The following is a 24,389-nucleotide window of genomic DNA, read 5'->3' as shown; positions in this document are numbered from 1 at the left end:
CAGAATATCTTTTCAGTGCAGAATAGGGATTTTGTGACCGGTTTGTACAGTATATTGTACAGTGTTTATGGTTTCTCTCGTCATTCATCTCTCTTAGCACAGTGGTTCCGTCCCTCACTCAACACCCAGCTGTGATTTAACAGAAATGATATTAAAGCCAAACTTCTCTTTAATCTCTTAATACCTGACTTATTAAGTATGTGTCAGTCCTGTGCATTCTTACCATAGCCTCAGTTTCGGCTCAGCACCGCGTCCTGCTGTTCAGGTTGGACAGGTTTGGGTAGCTTTTTCCCCCCTCGGTGAATTCTTGATATAAAGCTCTGAGCTGTTGTGTGCAATGGGAGTCTGAGTCGAGGAATTTATCAGACAGCAGATCACAGGTAAGCGTTAACCGCATCGTCTAACATCAAATTGCTGATGATAAATTAACGCTTCAGATGTTTTGTGTCGATCGGATTAGTGAAGACTTTAGGGGAAAGGTTACACTAACTTGCCTTTGCGGTTTGATTGATATGATGTGTATATCCTTAGCTAATCGCAGATTTGCTGATATTCAATGTAGCCTCACAAATGCGAGAGTGATATTGCTTTTATACAACTGTTCTATAAACAAGAAAGGAATATTAAGTCGCTGATATTTCTCACACAATATCGATCGCAGACGAGCGGAGTGATGCACACGGTGAAACGTCGCAGCTCGAACGCCGCTCGACCTATCGGATTACTCGGTCCCTCCAGGATTTAGTGATTTATTTTTTTTTTTCCGATCGGAGAAATGAACACAACGTCAATGAAATGCCGTGATATTCTGAGGAGCTTGCAATTTTTCAAAAACGACCGCAGATTTGAGCCGGGACGTGTCATGTGATGTCATCACGACACACGTGATTCGCGTGCGTTGGACACGAGTACGGCTAAAAGGTCTATCTCATCCACCAACTATCATCACCACGAAAGGCCGTGCAAAAGTATTTCACCTATTTGGGAGTGGTTTAATGATTTTAATATCTTTTCTTAGAACTAAATTAGGTCGAATTGATTTGAACCAAAGCCACCAGGTACAAGAACATTTCTTCAGAGCGTTTACAGAAGAAATGTGAAGAAATGTGCGTTTGCTTCCTACGTGTTGCTCCAAGACATTGTACATAAATCATCAAACTGAGAAAAGAATAAGCTCAGAAACTGAGTTTGAATGGACACGATGCAGGAAAATTAATCAAACCGTCACTTTGTACATTTATTCTTTATATAAAGTGACAAAAAAAGGAGAAATTCTGTCACAATTTCAGGCTAAAAACAGTTATTAGTAATAAATAACTACAGGTTGTTAAAAATAACAATCAAGATGTATGATGTGATGCTCACATTCGACATCTGTAGCGTTATCTGGTGTTTGTTTTGGTTTTGATGGAAAGAAGTTGGCGTGAGATCTTTAATTTCCTACGCTCGTGGAGTAAAATCAGTCCACCTCAGACAGGTGTGTGTTTGTTTTTGTTTGTTTGTGTGTTGTAGCTTCAGAAATGACGACCAAGATGGTGATTAAGCAGCCGCAGCCGGTGCTGGAGTCTAGAGAGTCTGACGAGTGGAACTCTGGGGTCTGCGACTGCTGGGACGACAAGGCAGAGTGTGAGTAACACACGTGACGCTGTTCGGATCTAACACGTAACGAATAAAAAGCGCTGTTAGAGGAAAATAATCAGCGACGTGGTGGTGTGATGCGACCCAACATGAATGAATGATTGATTATTATTGTCCTATAAACACGCATCCTGAAGTGTTTTATTCCTCTTGTACTTATTAATGAACAACACGTCATACGTTTTACCCTTTTCAAGTTGTGGAACGTTGGCGAAACGAGTCACTTCCTGTTTCCACTTGCGTTAAAGCAGCGATAAGCAGTCGCTCCGTCACCAGCCTCTTTATTCTCTTTCAGGAAGTCAATAAGACGGAATAAACGCAGCTTGTTACGCACGTTACCGAGAAAAGCGCAAAGAAGCGTAAACTCCTCTGTCCTGAAGGTGTCGGAAAAGTAACAGTTACAGCTTCACCTCTGATTCTTTCAAAGCGCCGACACTGGAGACTCCTTCCGTATGTGTTACGTTTACAGAAAACTTCACTGTATGAGCAATTAAAAATAAAATTGGCAAAAAAAATTGGCTTAGTATCGGAGGAGCGCTCGGCGTACAAGTCTCCGTTGATGAGCTATTACTGTAGAAACGATAACGTATCAGATTGAGCGCATTACTATAAACCTGCACTTTTATCAGAGCTGCTGATTATAGAAAACTAATCAACACCTTCTGACCAATCACAATCCAGAACTCCACAGTGCTGTGGAGTAAAGTTTACTCTAACGTACGTGTACACTGTTTATGAGGCTCCTGAAGCAGATATGTTATGATTAACATCCCACTAATGTGGGGAAATTTTGCATGCGTTTCTCATAAGGAAGACATTTTTTGTGTGTTACGGCAGAATGCATGTGAATGTCGTCGTGTCAGTGTGTTGGAATGTGCAGTGGTTTCTACAAGGCTTAAGGTGCGTGTATTTTCAGGTTGTCTTGTGTTTTGGTGCTGCCCGTGTTTCGCCTGCACCAAGACTAAAGAATATGGCCAGTGTTTGTGTCTCCCCTTGCTGGACCTCTGTGGGATCGCCTCACCTGCTACATGGGCCATGAGGGTGTCAATGCGTTATCGTTACGGCATCAAGGTGTGCAGAATGATTCTATGTACTCAGATAAGCGTTGTTACATGGCCAAATATTTCTGTTTACTCAGATGAGCATTGTTACATGGCCAAATATTTCTATTTACTCAGATGAGCATTATTACATGGCCAAATATTTCTGTTTACTCAGATGAGCATTATTACATGGCCACATATTTCTATGTACTCAGATAAGCATTCTTACATGGCCAAATATTTTCTATTTACTCAGATGAGCATTATTACATGGCCACATATTTCTATACTCAGATGAGCATTCTTACATGGCCAAATATTTTCTATTTACTCAGATAAGCATTATTACATGGCCAGATGTTATTGCTCAACATCAAAGCACTGCTTTCTGTGATTTTTCACCTTGACACTTTAACGTTGTTATTTGCACCTGTATAGCACAATGCTAACACTATAAACCATTTAATAGTTTTACTTTGTACCTACTTTTTCATTGTAACTTATTTAATGGATAGAGTTTTGTATTTAACCTTATTTGTATTTGGACTTATGACGTGACCTTTTTCTTCTGTGCGAAGTATTTAGCAAATGATCAATCAAATCAGTTGATGATTTGAAAATCGAACAAGTAAACTAGCTAAAGAAGCAGTGTAATATTATTTATATATATATATATATATATATATATATATATATATATATATATATATATATATATATATATATATATATATATATATATATATATATGGCTTTTATTATTATTATTTTTTTTACAGGGTACCCTGTGTAACGACTGTCTGATCGCCACATGCTGTACGCCCTGTGCATGGTGTCAGATGTCTCGTGAGATGAAATGCCGTTCAATTCCCATCGCCTTGATCGATGCCAGACCAAAGAACTGATCCTGATTCACCTGCGGGGAAAAACATCTCCCGTCCTGGGCGAAGAACTAAGCGTGTGTTGTATAAATGTATATATGTTATAAAATGTTCTATTCGTTACAATGTTGAAATCATTAAGACGTTATTACTGTTGTTAATTCAGAGTTCTGTGAGCTTTACCTACACGTATTATATCTATTTTTAGTTGTTTAATTAATATTGTTGTCAAAATAAAATGTATGACTTTCTTCTGTTAGTGCAGTGAGAGCTCACTGTTTCTGCTGTTTCCACGTTTTAGAACTGAAACGAAACGACTTCGTTAAGATTATATGTCAAAAATGTACACAGAATAGACCATAATATTGAAATGGGGGGAACGAATATAGTGTTGCAAAGATATTAATGAATAACAAAATCTACAAATTGTGATTGTGTAAGTATTCACTCCCATTACTGTGAAATCCTTAAACTAGTACTAATGGAATCTGTTGTCATCAGTAAGTCACGTAGTTATCTTCATGCACTCGAGCGTCACGTGAGATCAATATAAATACACTCATTCCAGCCAGAACCCATGAGAACTTACCAAACATGTTTGTTAGAAAGTATCACCAAACAGCAGGAAGCATCAAGAAGACCTGACGGGTCTTCTGGAAAAGCAACCTCCAAACTTTTAACATGCAAATTGCCATTAAATAATGAATGAATGAAGTGAAAGAACATGGCACAACTGCTATTCTGCCTATAGGAGGCCGTCCCTGAAAGGTCAGAGCCCGGGTAAAGAAGGGGGTCATTGGAGAAGCAATCAAGAGGCCAAGGGTAATGCGCGACGACATGCTACCACAACCGTGCTTCACAGTATACTGTATACATTGTATAAATGATGTACGATTATCTTCTCGTGGTATAAAACGAAGAGCATCCTCACAGATCATCCTAAACGTTCTCTAAAACCTTTACCGGGTTAAAATACGTAAATATTTATTTTGTGTTCCACCACACTTTGTTGAATCCTGATTGGTCAGAAGGTGTTGGTTAAGTTTAATAAGTAATATAGTGATATATTATAATAAGTATGATGATAATATGTATGATGATCTTTAAGTTTTTTGGTTTTTTTTAAATGTAATCGTTTGTAAATTGCTGTAAGTGTAATAAAACTTGTGCTGTTACAGAAAATAATCGACTCCAGGGTGGTAACGGTGACTCTGCTATCCTGTCTGTGATTATTTTACCGTAAGAGCAGGCCACGGAGTGTTTTATTCCATGCATGATGATTTCGGTGATGTTTTATGGTATTCGCTTCCTGACTCGGCTGATTTCAATGCTTTAAATGTTGAGTGTCATTGATGGTAGCATTTTAATGCATTGCTGGCCATTTTCCTCTGCAAACATTAACTAGCCTGCTAGATTAGACTTAAAGTCAGTTAAGCGAATGTGGCGGTGTTTAGGAGCGCGTAATAAACTTTCATTCTGTAACCACGGCCACCTGGAATAAATAAAGACGCACAAAAATATTTTCACTTTATGCCCTGGGTATCTCCTGACAACGTCTAAGTACACAGTTGAAATGTCAAATGGGTGTGAGTTCACTGAGATTATTATGCTCCTCGGTCTAATAGAAAGGAAAGAAGCTCATGCACTCGGTGCATTCATCGAGTGGACGAAATAGTCGAAGAATGTTCAGGTTCTTCTGCTTTTAGACGTCTGTCACGTGGTTTGTGCTACCTATGTATTTGCAGGAAGGTTCATTACATGTGCATTGAGGAAGAGAACACGGTACCGACTAAACCAGGTAAGACTAACAGATCATAAAATGATTTTAAAACGACAGCTAAATATCTCTGAGGGGCTACTTATCACCACAAATCCTCTGAGAAGATTTCTGACATCATCTTAAATAGATTTTTAAACGGCTTGAAATGCAGGATACTTGCTGTAAATATGTTTTCGATTTTAAATAGCTCAGTGGTCGAGGATCTGTGACTAAATAGTTGCTTTGATTAAAACCCTTTGCAAAATATTTTTGCTAAATATTCATTTGCATAATATTATTCATGGTAGGCACCCTTATCCAGAGCTACTTACATTTACCCCATTTATACATCTGAGCAGTTGCGGGTTAGGGGCGTTGCCTCTGCAAGGACAGGTTAGTGGTGCTGGGATTTGAACTCACAACCTTCCAATCAGTCCAACGTCTTAACCACTGAGCTACCGCTGCCCCATTATATTCTGTTTAACTACTCGGAATGGACAGCTGATGCATTTTTATTCTTCTAATCAGAATAATTTCACTTTCACTAACCTGAACTGAAGACAATAAACCGGATGAACAGGTTGAAAAAAAATCCAGTCTTCTTATCTTTCTTTTTATCACTTCACTTCTCCTTCACTTCCCTAGACAGATCGTTACAGTTGATATCCAATGGTTGAGTTAAAAGCCTGTACACAACAAAAGAAGATAAATGGCTTTTGGTTTACTCAGAGCCAAAGTGACCAAAAGCACTGCCTCTATAACATAAAAATCATTGTCTTTCATGTTTGTCAGAGAATCTAAGTTGAGCATCATGGCCACCACAGCTGTAGTGATCCAGCAGCAGCCGATGGCAGTGCCGAGGGTCACGGCGTGGAGTTCAGGACTGTTCCACTGCTGCCAGGACATGGACTCATGTGAGTGGAAAAAACAATCAATACATCCGTACTGAAGAGTCCAGAGGTCTAACAACGTTCTCCTTTTTATCAGCTATCACAATGCTCTTTAAAAAAAAAGGTGCTCTTATTGGCTCAAACCCGAAGTACAGGAAATAGGAGCCATGCTTTTTTGTTCCATCAGGGTCTGTGGACTACCAAAGACAGTCCTTATGGGCAAATGTGGGAATGTCTGCGAGTTCATATATGGAACTATGGGTGTCTGAGTTCATATAAGCAGGTCTTTGAGTCCACATATGAAGACATGGGAGTGTTTGAGTTAACATATGGAGATATTCGTGTGTTTTTTTTAGTCCATATGAGAAAATGAAAGTGTGTCGCTGAGGTCATGTATAGAAATATGTGCGTGTCTTTGTGGTCAGATATAGAAATGTGGACGTGTCTAAGTGAATATATGGAAATATAGGCACAGATTTAAATCCATATATGGAAATGTGGGCGTATCTTTACAGTCATATGGACATTTGAGCAGATTGCTAATATTGGCTCAAAGCAGGTCATATATGGACTCCATATGTGTATAGAAATGTAGGTCTATCCTTGAGCTCATATATGGAAACATGGGCATGTCTTTAAGTCCATAAATGGAAATATATATATATATATATATATATATATATATATATATATATATATATAATTTCGAACACTGTTTGTTGTCTAAAAATGGAAAACAAACTGTATAGATATAGATTTTTATAATATCTGTAGCTTAAATGGAGGTGTGATGAATTATTAATGATGTTAGCATCTCTTTCAGGCTGTTTGGCTTTCTGGTGTTTTCCCTGCTTCGCCTGCAAGACCTCGTCAAAGTTCGGCGAGAGTTTATGCCTCCCTCTCGTGGATCTTCTCGGCCCCCTGCTCATGGCGGCTACCGGCATCGGGATCTGCGTTCCTCCCGTCACTCTGTCCATGAGGGTGGCCATACGGCACAAGTACCAAATCCCGGTATGTCCAACGTCGTGTTTTTATCTTCTTCCAAAACCTCACCCACCAATCAGAGGGGTAACGCGACTGGGAAACATGGCCGTTGCAGCATTTACGCTACTAAGAGGACAATATACTGTAAAAAAACAGCGCCGTCTTTCGGATGAGATGTTAAACCGAGGTCCTGACTCTCTGTGGTCTTTAAAATTCCCAAGACACTTCTCGTAAAGAGCAGGGCTACACGTATGTCTTTCATTTATTTTCTGATTAATCTTGCATCATTAAGACATTAATAATAGTCAGTTGTACGAATTATTACACAGAAATATGACTAGATAACTACTTTTACATTTTACTCAGGAAGCCGGTGCCATTTTGACTGTTTCCACGTGATTCTGCAGCGGTCAGGTGGTACAAGTCAGAGCTCTCGTAAAAAAAAAAAAAAAATCCCTAGTTTACAAATTATAATTAAGAGTTATACGTCTATGAGGGCGTGAAAGTCGGAATCTCGTAATTACGACACGGCGTGAACGCAGCTTATTCTGACGATTCCTGGATAATAATTCAGCTAGTTTAAATACCATGATAAGGTGATGAATCTGTCTGAAATATTAACATTAAAACAAGTTTTCAAGTTAAAAACTTCATATAGTTTAAACGGCACTGGAATTACACTTAGCATCGACTGCTAAACACAGCCGTGGCGCCATTTTGAAGACAAGTCTTTGTTCCTCAGCACGAGCTGCGGAGATAGGTAGGGGGCGTGGCGTAATATACGTTAGAAGCGTATTCAAAAGATAATAGAGTTGTTCCTACTGTTCCTTTTAGAGAACTCTGTGTGTGTGTGTGTTTGTGTGTGTGTGTGTGCATTTTAGGGCAGTCTGTGTGAAGACATCCTGGTCTCCTGTTTCTGCGTCACTTGCTCGTGGTGTCAGATGAACCGGGAGATATCGCACCGTAAACGGACAGAGGCGGTGATGAGCTCTCAGCCCATGACGACCTTCAACACCGTCACCTCCACCGTGCCTGTGATGTAGCGTGTGACAAACACTGAGGAGATATCACCGCTCAGCTTCCTGATCTTCTGCCTCAGCTTTGACTAAACATGTCTTTCGATTTTATAGCAACGAAACCAAGTTTAAAACTTCCAAATCTCCTCTTTATCTCAGTCACGACGAGTGAACAAACCTGGAACTCGGGTTGCTCCTGATCTCAGCTGGGTTTCACACACCTATAATGTCACCTTTCTGCTTGAGAGTCGGTGTTGGTTACTTCTTCTTCTTTTTCTTTTTTTTAATTATTTGTCATTAAGCATCTGTTTTAGCACGTGTTTACTTCAGAATGGTTCACTTGAACAGAAACAATTGAAATTTTTTAATAAATAAATAAATAAATAAATAAATAAAAATCTAAGCTTAATAAAGAATGAGGAACAATGAGGACCAAAGAAAATTCCAGTAAATCCACAAATGAAATACATGAACATGAACATGGTGTAAACGATATTCTGAAATAAAATCGTAGCTAAATCATAATGAACTGGAGTGAGTTTCTGATAGAAATATATATACACGATTAAATACAAAAAGAGTTGGTTAGAATGATGCCAGGAGAACAGACGAAGAACCATTTTGGTTACTGAAGGACCATTTGATTCGATGGATCTTGATCCGTTCAAAAATATATAAATAACTTAATAAAACCCAATTTAAAATAAATGTAAAATGCAACATTAAATGTTAGACTCTAAAATAAAGGTTCCACTTAGAACCAGAAAGGGTTTTTCAGCCTGATGCCATAGGAGAGCCTTTTTAGGTTTTAAGCACGAGGAACCTTTTACTCCCTTTTACTCTCAAGTTCTTTAGAGAACCGTCAATATACTGGGGATGTAAAGAACCTGCACATGGTTCTTCACAGCAGTGCCACAAGGAACCGTGTAATTCTAAGTTCTTTAAAGAAAACCCTAAAAATAGTTAGTGCTAAGGAACCAAAGTAAGGTTCTTAAGAGTGATGTCACGAGAACCTTTTCCAGTCCCACTAAGAACTTTATTAAGGGATGATACCTTGAAGAACCAAACCAAAACACTGCTATGAAGAACCTATAATGAACCATAAAGAATTGAGAGAAAGAAAGAAAGAAAAAAAAGTGATTTACATGAAAAAGAAAAAACATTAAAATATGAAAATTATTGATTTATATATATATATATATATATATATATATATATATATATATATATATATATAATTAATATTTGTCACCTTTTAATGTTTTTTCTTTTTTATGTAAATCACTTTGGATTCAAAAAGTGCTGTGGCCTATAAATAAAGATGATTAGGCTGTATTATTAAGTGTGTGTGTGTATGTCTGTCTCTCTCCCTCCCTGTCTCTTTCTCCCTGCCTGTCTCTCTTCCTCCCTGTCTCTTTCTCCTTGCCTGTCTCTCTTCCTCCCTGTCTCTCTTTCTCCCTGTCTCCTTCTCCCTGTCTGTCTCTCGTCCTCCCTGTCTCTTTCTCCCTGTCTGTCTCTCATCCTCCCTGTGTACTTCTCCCTGCTTGTCTGTCTTCCTCTCTGTCTGTCTCTCTTCCTCCCTGTGTCCTTCTCCTTGTCTGTCTCTCTTCCTCCCTGTCTCCTTTTCCCTCCCTGTCTCCTTCTCCCTGTCTATCTCCATCCTCCCTGTCTCCTTCTCCCTGTCTGTCTCTCTTCCTCCCTAACTCCTTCTCTCTGTCTGTCTCTCTGAAGTCCAGGCTGTGTGCATGGTGATGATTAGGCTTTTCCTGAATCGTTTCCTGGAATCATTAAACTTTTTTTTTTTGGATAAACGACAGGAAAGCGTGTGATTATAGAAAAAGACCCCCAGTGGTCCCGATCAGTTCAGCAAACACGCCGCTTTGTCCAGGATGATGCAATCAAGGAAATATCCATGATCACCGAATGACTGGGCGATTATCTCATTTATTCCCGTCTTCTGTCGTTCACTAATGTCGTCCTGAATGTCACTTCTGTGTCTCTTGCAGATTTGTCTGTTCTTCAGACGCATATGAATACACCGAGCAATATCACACTATCAAATAAAAATCAAATAAAAAAAAAAACTCAATATGATGACTTCAAAATAAATATTTTTTGGAGGAAAAAAAAATTCTGTGGTCAGCAATATTTTCTAATAAGAGAAGATGTAATGTGAGCTGTGACCAGTAGATGGAGCAACACACACACACACACACACACACACACACACACACACACACACACACACACACACACACACACACACACACACACACACACACACACACAGAGAGAGTTAACACTTCCTGTGATGGCTTTCTCAAGCACCTCAAACAGATCTCAGCTCAACAATAAAGATTTATAAAAGTTTCTAGAGCTAAAGAGTTATTACTGGATGGATGGATGGAGGGATGGACAGAGAGATGGACTGAGTGAAGGATGGGTGGATAGAGAAAGAGAGATGGAGAAATGGGTGTACAGTTGGATGAAGTAAAACACCTTGACTGAAAAATGGACAGAGATGGATTAACAAAGAAATGGGCAAACAGACGAAGGCAAATGCCTCAAATAAAAGATGGACAGAGAGATGGACAGGGAATGAAAGATGGGCACACAGACAGAGAGATAAACAAAGACCTGAATGAAAAAGGTTGAAAAGAAAGAGAGATGGTCAGAGACTGAAAGATGAATGGACAGAGAGGGACAAATAGCTGGACAGACGGATGAAGGTAAACGTCTCGAGGGAAAGATGGACAGAGAGCTGAGCAGGCTGACGGAAAGATGGATAGAGATTGAAAGATAATGGATAGACCGAGAGATTTTGCAGATTTTGCAAAACGATGGACGGAGAGGTGCGCTGAAAGACGGACAGATGGATGGACGGAGACTGGAAAATGGATGGATGGACGGATGGAGAGATGGACCAACAGATAGACGAAAGTAAAATGAACAGAGAGATGGACAGATGCACGAAAGCAAACACTTCGGTTGAAAGACGGACCGAGAGATGGAAGAAGACTGAAAGATGGATGGATAGACAGAGTGATGGACAGATGGATGAAGATGAATGGCTCGACTCTGAGATGGACAGAGAGATGGACAGAGAGAGATAAAATGCGAGACAGAAGAGCTAAAGCTGATTGAGAGAGCATTAGGCACTAATGTACGCTTCTAATGACTCATTATCTCATTATCAATCTTTCTCTCACTGATCTTTTTCTTTCTCTTTACTCTCTCTCTCTCTCTCTCTTTCTCTCTCTCTCTCTCTCTCTCTCAAACCTCCCAATCGACCAGCGATGATGGGAATAGCAATTAGGACTTTGGGCTGCCAAATGGTTATTTTAATTAGCTTTCCTTAAGAGAGACGAGAAGAAGGAGAGAGAGCGAGTGAGCGAGAGCGAGAGAGAGAGCGAGAGCGAGAGCGAGAGCGAGAGAGAGACTGATGTCCTTAATAAGTGTCTGAGATGAGCAGGTCATTAGACCTTCTAAACGGATTGATGATTGAACATTCCTGCAGGTCACACACACTTATTACAGCGGCCCACTCAGCTTTAATAGAACTCGCCGATTTGTGTTAAACACAAAGAAATTAAAACTAAAAACCAATTACTGCCTCTTTTTTTTCTTTCTCCGCTTGTTACCCAGTAGCTGAACAAAGAGACAGGAAGGACGTCTGTGGACACAAGACATGGACTAACATTTATCTCTGGAGCTTTTTAAGTAGCTTCTGTTTCTCTAATCGCTATAATCGCCATTACCGTATATAATCCTAACCTCCACTAGCACAGCTATGGGTTTTCAGTGTTGCTTAGCGGCAAGCTAACAATAGCTGCAATGTGGTGAACGTTCCCAGTTATATGTATTCCATCCATCTTCTATACCGCTTATCCTTTCCAGGGTGACGGGAAAACCTGGAGCCTATCCCAGGGAGCATCGGGCACAAGGCGGGGTACACCCTGGACAGGGTGCCAATCTATCGCAGGGCACAATCACATACACATTCACACACCCATTCATACACTACGGACACTTTGGACACACCAATCAGCCTACCATGCATGTCTTTGGACTGGGGGAGGAAACCGGAGTACCCGGAGGAAACCCCCGCAGCACGGGGAGAACATGCAAACTCCACACACACAGGGCCATGGTGGGAATCGAACCCCCGACCCTGGAGGTGTGAGGCTATGCTAACCACCTTGCACCTCAGTTATATGTATTGTTATTTATTAATTTTTTTGTACTTTTAGGTTAGTAGAACATGTCAGGTTTTCTGGGTGTTCAGATAAAATAACATTTATAAACATTCCCACAACATTTCTGCAATGTTTGTAGGAATGGCTTTTCAGCAGAATTTATACAATTTTCTGGGTGTTCAGACAACAGCCTTAAAATAATGTTTCTAAAGTTCTGACAACATCTTTGGCAACATTTTAGCTTGTAAGATTTTAACATTTTACAAAATGTTTTACAGTTCCTGAATGAACGTTCAAGTTTTCTGGGTGTTTGGATAACGCTAACAAACGTTAAAACAACATTTACACAACATTTCCGGTTGTAGTCGGTTTTATTTAATTTTTTTGCATATTACAATTCTAGGAAGTTTTTTTGTTCAGAGGACAATTTAAAATAAGATTTATAAACCTCCTGACAGCATTTTTGATAGAAGGAAGTTATTTTTTACCTTGCGGTTCTACGATGAACTACAGTTCAGGTTGTCAAGTTTTCTTTTTACAAACGTTCCTACAGCATTTTTAGTTATAAGATAATTTTTTTGGAATGTTGTAGCAGTTGTAGGAAGAATGTAAAGCTTTTTCCTGTTCTCATAATGCCTTACAATAACGTTTATAAACATTCCCGCAACATTTCGGCAACAGTTATGATCTAGGAAGAACTTTGAATTTGTCAGGTTTTCCGGGTGTTTGGAAAATGACTTGCAATAACGTTCAGAAACGTTCCTGCAACATTTCAGCAACGTTTTTTTTTTTTTTTGTTATCATTCAAGGAAGAGCTTTTTACTTCTCAAGTTTTCTGGGTGTTTTGGACAGTGGCTTTAAATAACATTTATACACGTTCCTGCAACATTCCTTTAACATTTATGGTTGTAGGAATGTTTTTTGAATGTTACGGTTCTAGGAAGAAAATCAGCTTGTCAAGTTTTCATGTGTCTGCAACATTTCTGCAACATTTTTGGTTGTAGGAATTCATGTTTTTTTTTTTTTTTTTTTTTTAAACATTAACATTTGCATTTTCATGTTGTTCGTTTTTGTCTAATTGAAAACATGTAATTCTATTAATAACTGCAGATGTTTTTAGAACATTGCAGGAACGCAATTTCTAACCTTCTTTCTGAATTCGTTTAAATGCTTACTGAATGTTTTAATTACGTTATCTAGGTTCTAGATTTGGTTCTTATAACTGTTGTTTAGGTCATGCTACCTATTAAGCAAGCGATTTCATTTCATATGCTGTGCACAAAGACAGTTACCATGGTTAAGAAATGAGAAAGACATAAACGGCCCACTCGTGTACTAATCGTAACTCCGAGAAAAAAAAAAAATTTGAAAATATCACTGCCAGCTACGAGGTTCTCACAACTTTAAGCACTTGATCCACAGCATCACGTGTATCACATGTTCGCCTTTCTACCTTCCTGAGCTTATCGGAGACAAACCCCGCATAGCTAGCCTAGCATAACAACTAGCCTAGCATAACAACTAGCCTAGCATAAAAACCCCTAACAAACGTGTATATTAATATTATGCTAATGTGAAACTTCTAACATAAGTCGGGTAGCTAGAGGGCAAAAAAAAAAAATGCGTCAAAGCCGGAATAAATTGCTTCATATTAATAATATCTATCGTAATAATATGTCTAAATGTGTGTGTGCGCGTGTGTGTGAGAACAATGGAGAGCTAGTGATTGTACATCATTAAGCTTTATGCTTAAATAATGACACGGTTCAATGTGCCTGTCTCTCAATGCTGTCCGCTTTTCTTCTCTCTGTCTCTCTCTCTCTTTCTATCTAAGCCCCCCCACCCCACCCCATCCCGTTTGTCATGAAGTGTCCTGGGGTTATGATAGTTATGATTTATATGAGTCTGCTCTGAGATCTCTCTCTCTCTCTCTCTCTCTCTCTGTGTGTGTTTCTCCTCTGTCTTCATCTCACTTCATCTCTCTCGTTCCTCCTCTCTCCTCTGATCATTTATACTTGCATCCCCTTAGGCCGATTCCGAGAGTAATAATGAAAGAGATTTAACCCTTCTGTGTTCCATCACTCTGACCCTACACACTCTTTCTCTCTCTCTCTTCACACAAACATTTATAATTAAAGGTGTGAGGGTGGATCAGTGTAACGGAATGAAACAGTTCTACGGCTGAAGAATAAAACCACGCCCGGTTGTGCTGTTATAGGAAAATAATCAGTGGCGGTGCGGCGTGATTAAGCGGAGTTACTCTTGGTTGATTATTTTCCTATAACGGCATGTCCTGAAGTCTTTAATTCCTCTTATACCACAGCAATCCGCCAACAATGATCATTTTTTCATGTGTTAATGAAGGACACGGCATGCTTTTTACCTGTTTAGAGTTACGTTTAATGTTCATGAAACAAGTTCTAGCTCTGATACTGGAGACTCCTTCCATAGATGCTAAATAAACATCTCCTTACCCTGCAGGAAAGTTCACCATATCAACGATGACATGTTTTGAGAAAGGATACCGTATAGAAAGGATTAATGTAGCGTAAGTCAGTCCCTTCTAGGACGTCGCGATTTTGTAATTCACACAAAATCAAGCAAACTCCACGATATTCGGGGGATTTCGCAGATTTTCCGCAGGTTCGCGGAATGTGAGACGCGTCAGGTGGCGTCATCGCGACGCACGTTCTGCCAAAGCCCTCCTCGACGAGTACACCTAAAAGGCCTCATTCACCAACAAACATCGCTGAGAAATTTGCGATTTCGCCGATTCGAGTATTTTACCGCAAAAAAAAAAGTACAAAAAAAACCCTCCGCAAGTCGCATCGCAAATTTTTTAAAAAGCCGCAGCAAAAGCAACGATTTTTTTCGCCGCAACGATCACACAAAAAAAAGGATGTTACTGTACTGTGACAGAGCTAATTTGTGTAGAAAATCTCAACTGATATGTCAGAAAACGAACGGGTCGCCCGGTCGCTCGATGGCGTGAATGTTGGGGAAGATCGCAGATCTCAACTCACGACACAAGAAGAGTCTTTATGAGGGAAAAGTCTGGTGGAAAACAGGAAATACCAAACCATTACACAGCGTTCAACAATCAGCGTAAACTGTAAATAACAACAACTAAATTTGGGTTTGGAGGATGAGTGGATACACAGCCACGACACTGGGAATAATCATAACCATGGTCATAATAAGCCCTGAACACTCTCCCTCTGTCTCTCTCTCTCTCTCTCTCTCTCTCTCTCACACACACACACACACACCCACACACCACTGCCAAACTTTAAATCCATGATTGCTTGTTTTTTGTTTTTTTTTAACGTTGGCCACTTTTTCAGCATCTTCATCCTCCTCTCCATCCTCCTGTGTGCATTACCTCCACGCTCTTCCATTCTCTCTCTCCTTCCTTCCTTCCTTCCTTCCCTCCTAATTACGCTCTGTTAATTACAAATTTACACTAATGCGCCTAATTAGACGAAACAACTCGCGTACAGGATTCGGGAAATGATCTCTTTAGCAAACAATATGACTTAATTGCAGACATTTGCATAAACAAATGAGCTAATTAATTACAATCAAGCGCTCGCTGATGAGTCGGAGGACGATGAGACTCTCTATGCGGTCTCTGGAGATTTCGGATGGGAATGAGCGCGCGCGTGTGCGTGTGTGTGTGCGCACGTGTGTGTGTGTGTGTGTGTTTAAATTAAAGTTTATGAGCTTGTGAAACATGCTAATATGGTGCCCTGAGCGCGGGATATTATCGCAGGCACGCTGCAAGTGCGGAGTGCGGAAGTGGCCACATATAAATAACCTGCTTTGGCCTTTTGTGATTGTGCACGTAACACAACTTCACACACACACACACACACACACACACACACAAACAAAGGGACACGCGCGCACAGGCACACGCAGATGCGAGTTTCCTTTCTGCATACTCCCCGCGCACATTCATCTCTCTTTCCATCTGTTTTTTTTTTCTTTCTTCTTCTTCTCTTTTTTTTTGTTCTGGAGGCTTTGCAGATGGAAGGACCTCTTCCCCTCCTCTTCTGTGTCGGAATTTAATATGCAACTTTTTTATTGGAAAACAATCGCGCGTGCCTGCGTGAATCCTGACCGCAATATATCTGTTAGCGCGTCTAATCCGATCAGGCCAGGGAGGGCTATTTATCACCGCAAATCCAGGGCATTTCAGCCTTCTTTTTATTATTTTAATATATTTCTCAGCTATTAAATCACCGAAATGATGAATTAGAACTGTCTGGCACGCTTTCAGCGCCGTGACAGAAAATGATGCACTACCCAATTTGAGTGGTCATTTGGACTTTTTAAAGACAAAAAATGATGGCGGAAAAAGTCCAATATTTTTTCCTGTTCATAGTTTTGTGTTGTTTTTTTTTTTTTTTTTGCCTCCTCGCGCTCCTCCTCCCCCTCCTTTCTCTCTCTCTCTCAGTGTGTTTTTAATAAACACTCTAAGTGGGCTTTATTGCTGTGTTAGAGAGGGCAGCGGCGCAACTATCTTTAATATACGGCCAATTACCGCGCGCACACGCTCCTTCTGTCTCACACACGAGCATGCACATACATGATCATCACACACTCTCTCTCTCTCTCTCTCTCTCTCTCACACACACACACACACACGCATAATAGGCCCATGATGATATGAATTCATGTTGCGACACTTGTTCACACTGTCGCAAAAAAAACACACAAAAAAAACTTTCATATCTTGCGGTTCGGCTTCATGACTTCATATCCGCCGCATTTGCAGCTCAATCTCTGTATTTATTTATTTTTAATAGTTCGCAGTTTCCAACCTCTGCGAGTATAAAACTTCTCCTCCATCATCCCGTGCACTCATTTGTTCCTTGTTTTTTTTTTTTTTTTTTTAAAGAGCTTCACCTCGCCGTTTAAATCTAAACGCTTTACGCTTGCGCTAGATTAATCCGCCATTTATCAGCGTTACAGCTATTCAACCACCACATGGGGATTTAAACCCACGCCCCGTACCCACGATGCACCGGGTGAGCCGTGAGGTACGACGTCTTCAGAGAAGAGTCTGGTTCGGTTCTATGGAACAACGCGACGTGATTACGCACGAATGGAAAGGCTACACGGTCGATCCTGCGATCCGTCATCGAGCGAGGCGCGAACAGGCCGATTCGTTCCAAGATGGATGACGTCGAGGAGCGTCAAACATCTTCCTGCGAACGTGGAAAGTTCCAGGAAGTTGTAAGAGCGCCATCTGCAGTACTGGAGCACTTGTGAAGGTGGTTTTATCTCAGGGTTAACTGGCAATTTCACAATTACATGGGGTGGCCTGAGGGTGAGCAGAGGGTGGCCAGAGGGTGGCCATTTGCCAAAACCAATTTAGCAATGCTCAAAGTACATAAACCTATTCATTTATAAGCTTGTCACTACTTTCTCTCAGATGAATAGTTGACAGCATTTACTTAACCACTTAAACCCACCTAGGGTGGCCAGTCAGAGGTCAGGGCCAGTGACTTATCAAACGTATCAACATTTAGAGGCCATCTGCTTTAACACAATAACATACACCCGTGCTAATACAGCTAAACTTTAATATAAAGTCATGCTACTAACCTCATAACGGAATTACAATAATGCTAATAAAACTAAGGCTAAATTACTAATAATCATACTACAAGGGTAATAAAGCTCTTAGGCTAAGATGTCGGTAAAATTAGCAACGATAAACCCGCTAAATATGGTGCGTTAACAATGCTAAAGCAGTCACATTATAAAGTCATCTGAATCACAACAGCTAATAAAGCTAATGCTAAAGCTGTACCTTCTGCGTCTTTGCTAAGACATTTATGCTAATACAGCGAAATCTAGAGACTTGATTCAGTGCCGAAGATGTGTAAGTTAATGAGGTCATGGTGATCAGACGCAGCGCGGCGAGGTCCGGTAGGGGGCGTCGGTCGGGGGGGGCGTGCCCTCCTGCAGGTGGATGTTTGGGGGTCACGCTGCTCTGAGACAGCTGGTCCTCACACCAATCAGCTCAGCACAGCCAGAATCAATTAGCACCAGGAGGAGGAGGAGGGGGAGGAGGAGGGGGAGGGGGGGCATGGAGGGGCAGGAGAAGGGTATGTGGGGTGGGGGGTGTTGGGGCGCAGTAGCAGAGAGGGGCCCAATGTGGCTGCACACCTGGTCCGTCTCGATGTCCTCCGAGTCTCCTCGTCCGTCTCTTTCGCCGCCATTCGTCTTCCATTGTGTCTTGGATTTATTAACGTTCTCTACTGAATTGTCCCTACCCTCTCCCCCACTTCATCTCCTCTCTGTCTCTCTCTCTGCCTCTCTCTCTCTCTTTCTCTCTCTCTCTTTATTTCTCTCTATTTTAAAGATGTGTGTTAATAACTTTTAAATAGTCTGGCAGCACAGGGCCGGAGGGCCACTCGCTCGTTCCTTTTATTGCTCCGCCGCTCCCCCCCCTTTTCTTTTCTTTTCTTTTCTTTTCTTTTCTTTCACACGGTCCTCTTTTTCTTCTCTCGCTCCATCTTCATGTACTCTGTCCATCTCTCTCCAACCGCAATACTGAACGGATGAATAATTTAGTCTCCGACAGCAGTAGGGGTAGTTCTTTCTTTCTTTCATTTTTATCCTCTCTATATCCTCCTCTATATCCTCTCCTCCCTCCCCATCCCTCTCTCTCTCTCTCTCTCCGTGAATGATATTCCAGTGTATATCCATATTTATAAAGACCTGTGAAACGACTCATCGCACATTCCGCTTTATGGCGCCGTTTAACTCAAACAGAAACATTGCATTAAAGCAAATCGGCCTTCTTGTAAAACACACACAGGGTGATGAATATTTATGGAGCGCTCACCCCCGTCTCTGTATATCGTCAAGTTCCTGTGAGGGACGGAGTGTGTGTGTGTGTGTGTGATTAAGAGCGTAACCTTGTCCAACCCTGGACAATAAAAGTCCCAGAGTGCAAAGCGCTTTCTGTGTTTGTGTGTTGTTGTGTGTGTGCGCCGCTGCTCGGGACACTACAGGCGGACATTTTTTTTCACGTCAGTCTTTATTATTTATTTATTTATTTATTAATTAATATTTTGGATCAATTCCGTCCGCTCCCGACCACCAAATGATTTAAGCGCAACAACTTTAAGCTCTGCCCACCCGCCCCAATCAAATCATATCATACCGTACAGTATATCTAATGATATAAACCCATCATCAGTAGCAGAAATCTCAGTTTCTAGATGACGCACAGGTTAGTTCCGGCTCTCGCTTACTTCCCAGCAGCTGTAATCGGTCGTTCCCTCACCAGCCCTCGCTTTCTTTCTCAAACAGCTGCAGCTTGTTATTCTTAAACATGTTACTGAGAAACCACAAAAGCTCCTATGCCCAGAAAATGTAGGAAAACTTAAAGTTGCACATTTACCTCTGGCACTGGAGACTCCTTCCATGGATGCTGAATAAAATGTCCTCTTACACGTCCCCCGTGAATGAGCGGTTGCTATAGAAACGCTGATTAGAACCAGCGCATTAATATAAACCTGTGCTACGGTTAGAGCTGCTGTTGTGGAAAATTAATGAACCCCTGACGACCAATCACAATTCAGAACTGCGGAGTAACGCTAACAACAAACAAAGCTGTGGATCATATGTTATGTTGCAGGAGTTTTATGAGTGTTGTACCAGGAACTCTCTCCAATCTCTTCCTCTCTCGTTCTCTATGTCTCTCTCTCTGTCTGTCTGTCTGTCTGTCTTGTCTGTTTAAAAGATGTGTATTAGTAACTTCTGCAGCAGATGGCCTTGGAGAAACTGAAGTCCTCGCACAGATGACCAGCAAACGTCAGCCTAAAGAGAGACAGAGAGAGACGGAAAGAGAAAGAGGGAGACATAGAGAACGAGAGAGGGAGAGAGACGGACAGAAAACCAGAGACAGATACACAGAGAGAAAGACAGAGAAAGAAGTGATCAGAGAGAAAAGGACAGAGACACAGAGAGAGAGAGAGAGAGAGAGAGAGAGAGGTGCTCTCCCACTCTCCGACACTAATTGCGTTTTCGGAGCAGAATTGAGTTCCGGAGAGAAAGAGAGAAAGGCCAGAGGCTTTTCATAATTGTATCGACAGGAAAATGAATATGATGAATGGCGTTCATTCGGCACGTCCTGGATTTATTGTCTTTTCCTCAGGGCGTTAATCGCCGTGGAAAAAAAAACAGGGACGGAAAGAGAGAGAGAGAGAGAGAGAGAGAGAGAGAGAGAGAATGTATTGTATACTTTCAACGCTCTCCAAACTTACAGCCTGTGTCCATTATAAACTTTTCTCTCTTTATGTATGTGTGTGTGTGTGTGTGTGTGTGTGTGTGTGTGTGTACTAAAATGGAGCCTCTGATCAGCGCGTGCCTCACGGCAAAACACGATTGGCATTTTCCCAAAGCGGACAAATCTGTCTATCATGACAGAAGGATATTAACGTCTAAACTTTGGTCATTGTTGCTCATTTTTAGTTTAGTTTCATTAAAAAAGAAAAACAACAACAACACACACACACACACACACACACACACACATACACACAAAGATAAAGATGGGAGAGCACTTTGTGCTCATGCTGCAACCTTTTATAGCACTCTCCAAACCCCTACACACACACACACACACGCGCGCGCACACGCACACACACACAAAGCACGCGTGCTTCAGTTAAATGCGGTTGTGGATGCTGGGATTCCAGATGAATGCGATGCTCATAAAGTGTGTGTCTGAAAGCCATCCATCATGGAGATGTCTGAGGGAGCGAAGAAGCACAAAGCACAAACTCTCTCGCTCTGTGTGTGTGTGTGTGTGCAGAAAAAGTGTACACCATCCTTTTTTTTTTTTCAGATGCGGGTGTGTTATTGGCATGATATTGGTATGTGATGGTTTTTATACAAATATATAAAATATATATAAAAGTATCATTTTTATGCTAAACCAGAACATTTTTTTTCTACCGAGGAATTAGATCAAGATAATTTGTTAGCACTCAATAATCAATAAGGAGTGGCTATTAAAGGATGTTCTAACTGTGTTATAACGATATTAAGTGTTATAACAGGGTAACCGAGTAACTTGCTCTTGCTCGGTTTTCTCCACAGACAGGAACATCACAGTCAAGTAAAATCTGGTGAAGTGTAAACGAGGATAAAGTCATGAACAGGAGCGTAAACGTAAACGGAGCGTAAACGATAAGCGTACGTTCACACTAGCAAGCGTCAAGGGATCGTTCGGTTTCTGCGTACACGTACGTGACACGGAGCGATTTCAGCGACAAGCTACCGCACGATGCAGCAGCAAATCCAAACGATTCGCTCGAACGGTTCCGGCAGTTCCTGACTCACAAATGTGATATTTCCCATTCACTGTTTGACACACAAAATGGAGGGAAAACGTATAAAACTCATTGTAGCTTCGTCTCATCCTGTCATATTTGACATGTTGGATTCCGCAGTTTTTTTTTTGCAAATGTTGCAGCGAAAAATGCTCGATTTTGCTCCATTTAAAAATGTTTTTTTTTTATTTGTGATGCAACATTTATTGTGTTTTTTTTTTTTGCAGAAAACTACTCGAATCGGTGAAATCGCAAACGAACTAAATTGTTCAGCGCGGTCTTTCTCAGCAATGCTTGTTGGTAAATAAGACCTTTTAGCTGTATTCGTGTTCGGCGCACGTGAATTGGCGAGGGCTTTGGATGTGTGCGCGACATGATGACGTCATCACGACGCGTCTCGGCCCGAATCTGCGGAAAATCTGCGGTAATTTTGAAAAACTGCGAGCTCCTCCGAATATCGCGGCGTTTCCTTGATTTTGCGTTCGTTTTTACATTGACGAAATCCCCAAAATCCTGGTGGGACGAATTTAAAGGTGCATCAGGTAAGATTAGGTCTAACAGTTAAGTCTGTGGGCTCGATGTTTAAATTTAAATATACAGTATATTTATATTTATATTTATAGCTTACTCCTTCACCCTGCTTCTCATGTTCACGAAGCCCCGCCTCAGCATCTCGTAAAACGTCTAGAAAGTGATTGACAGGTGGCTTATCCAAACACAAACAAGCATCCTGGACCTGCAATCAGATTTCCAAAAGGGTTTTCTCACTCAATTACACACTCGTGCTGAGGTCACGGCTTAATTTTTTTTTTATATCATGTTTGACATTTTTCCAGGATATTTCTACAAATGAGGAAAACAGAACGATCGACAGTTGCACCTTTAAATGTGTATAGAGACATCATGAAGAGAAACACAGCTGGGACAGATGACTGATTATTTTTCAAAGTTTCCAATTCCAATTAAAAAAGATTTCTCCCACTTATCTACTTCACTGGACAAATCTGAATTGATTGCGTAAGTAAAAACACGCATCATTATACACATTGCACTTAAGTAGGCTACGGAAAGAAGCTCAACATATTGAAAAAAATGGGACCATAATATCTAATCACATCAATAAATAAATTTAACCTCTGAGAGGAACAGAAGCTGAAGACCTCTGTGACTTTACTCCCTACACGTCTGATTAGTTCCTGATTATCTCTCCGTTTGAAGATCTTGACCTTTGACTCCACTACAATGAGAAACACGTGCACGTCTAGCTCAAATAATAATAATAATAATAATAATAAAAATAATAATAATAATAATAATAAAATTGTGCTCAGGTTATATACTGGCTTTTGTTCATACATACAGAATTTATGATATATTGATAGTCCTGTACTGAAATACAGATGTGCAAAATTTGTATTTTATTTTTTCTGCTAATAAGTCAATAAATATATATATTTTTACATTTCTGTGTATGAGCTTCACCACAATTTCAGTTCAGCACAAAAACTATTTGTTACACACAACAAATAGTAGAAAAAAGGTTTAACTTACTTACTTTGATTTATACAATTTATAATAATAATAATAATCATGATAATAATAATAATAATAATAATAATAAAATTATTAATAATGATGTTGTTGATGATGATAATAATAATAATAATAATAATAATAATAATAATAGAATTATTAATAATGATGATGATAATAATAATAATAACAATAATAAAATAATAATAATAATAATAATAATAATAATAATAATAAAGAAACCACATAACTACTATGGAACGCATACCTATAGAATCATCTGCTTTCCAGAACAATTCTGTCTGTAATTTTTAGAAGATTGTGGCCGAGTTTAGTAAAACAAGGAGAATTTAAGTCCACTTTATTTACATGATTTAAACACTTTAATAATGTCATTTACACGCTGCTTATGAAAATCTATCAGATGAAATACATTTTGATTACTTGTTATCTAATTAATCCTCATAGCGCTGGTTTAAAACCGTTTAAAACTGTATAAAAATCTTTTTTTTTATTTTAAAAACTCCCAACTTAAAACACCTTTAGGTTTTTAAATGAAGCCTTAAGACCGATATTATAAAAGATTGTTGTAAAGTCCGAGCTCGAAGGGTCGCTATTGTACAATCACTATTTAGCTCATTTTTCAGTCTTTGGTAAGACTTGATGAATTTGCTATTAAGAACACGGAAAGACTGATGACATTTACCGAAACCGACATAAGGGAACAAATGAACTGCTAAAAATGGTTTGTTTGAAGGAATATTAGCATTTAATGCGTAGTTACAGAACCAGAACATAACAGAATGCGAAAGTTCATGATGGTTTTTAAAAACAATTTTAAATCAAGTAAAAAAGACGATATCGTGATTCTTTAAAATGCACCATATAATGAAAAAAAAAAAAGGTCAGGAAGCTCGTGTCCAACAAGTGAGTGTGTTAAACAGGATGGACGTGTCGTGGTGCATAAGAGGATTATTAGCGTTCATAAAAAATGAAAGATACACCCACAGAAAAAGGCTTTTCATATAGGAATGGAAGAATATGAAAGTAAAAGGTTATGAGATGAATCGTTTAAGACTGGAATTTGAGA

The 24,389-nt window shown here is 40.0% G+C and overlaps 2 protein-coding genes across 2 annotated transcripts; both read left to right on the top strand.

Moving 5' to 3' along the window:
• The first annotated feature begins 272 nt into the window (after window positions 1–272).
• Window positions 273–4,535, top strand: ponzr2 (plac8 onzin related protein 2). Its single transcript, XM_053646012.1, has 4 exons — window positions 273–380; window positions 1,513–1,626; window positions 2,555–2,709; window positions 3,461–4,535. Exons 2-4 carry the CDS (start codon window positions 1,521–1,523, stop codon window positions 3,584–3,586), a joined length of 387 nt encoding a protein of 128 aa, XP_053501987.1. The 5' UTR covers window positions 273–380; window positions 1,513–1,520; the 3' UTR covers window positions 3,587–4,535.
• A 720-nt stretch (window positions 4,536–5,255) lies between these two features.
• On the top strand, window positions 5,256–8,736 carry ponzr10 (plac8 onzin related protein 10). The gene is made up of 4 exons (XM_053646010.1): window positions 5,256–5,360; window positions 6,114–6,235; window positions 7,035–7,222; window positions 8,077–8,736. Exons 2-4 carry the CDS (start codon window positions 6,133–6,135, stop codon window positions 8,236–8,238), a joined length of 453 nt encoding a protein of 150 aa, XP_053501985.1. The 5' UTR covers window positions 5,256–5,360; window positions 6,114–6,132; the 3' UTR covers window positions 8,239–8,736.
• Window positions 8,737–24,389: the final 15,653 nt, after the last annotated feature.

This window comes from Ictalurus furcatus, chromosome 16, assembly GCF_023375685.1.
Source record: "Ictalurus furcatus strain D&B chromosome 16, Billie_1.0, whole genome shotgun sequence".
Classification (NCBI taxonomy): Eukaryota; Metazoa; Chordata; class Actinopteri; order Siluriformes; family Ictaluridae; genus Ictalurus; species Ictalurus furcatus.
This window is presented reverse-complemented; position numbering and strand designations above follow the sequence as displayed.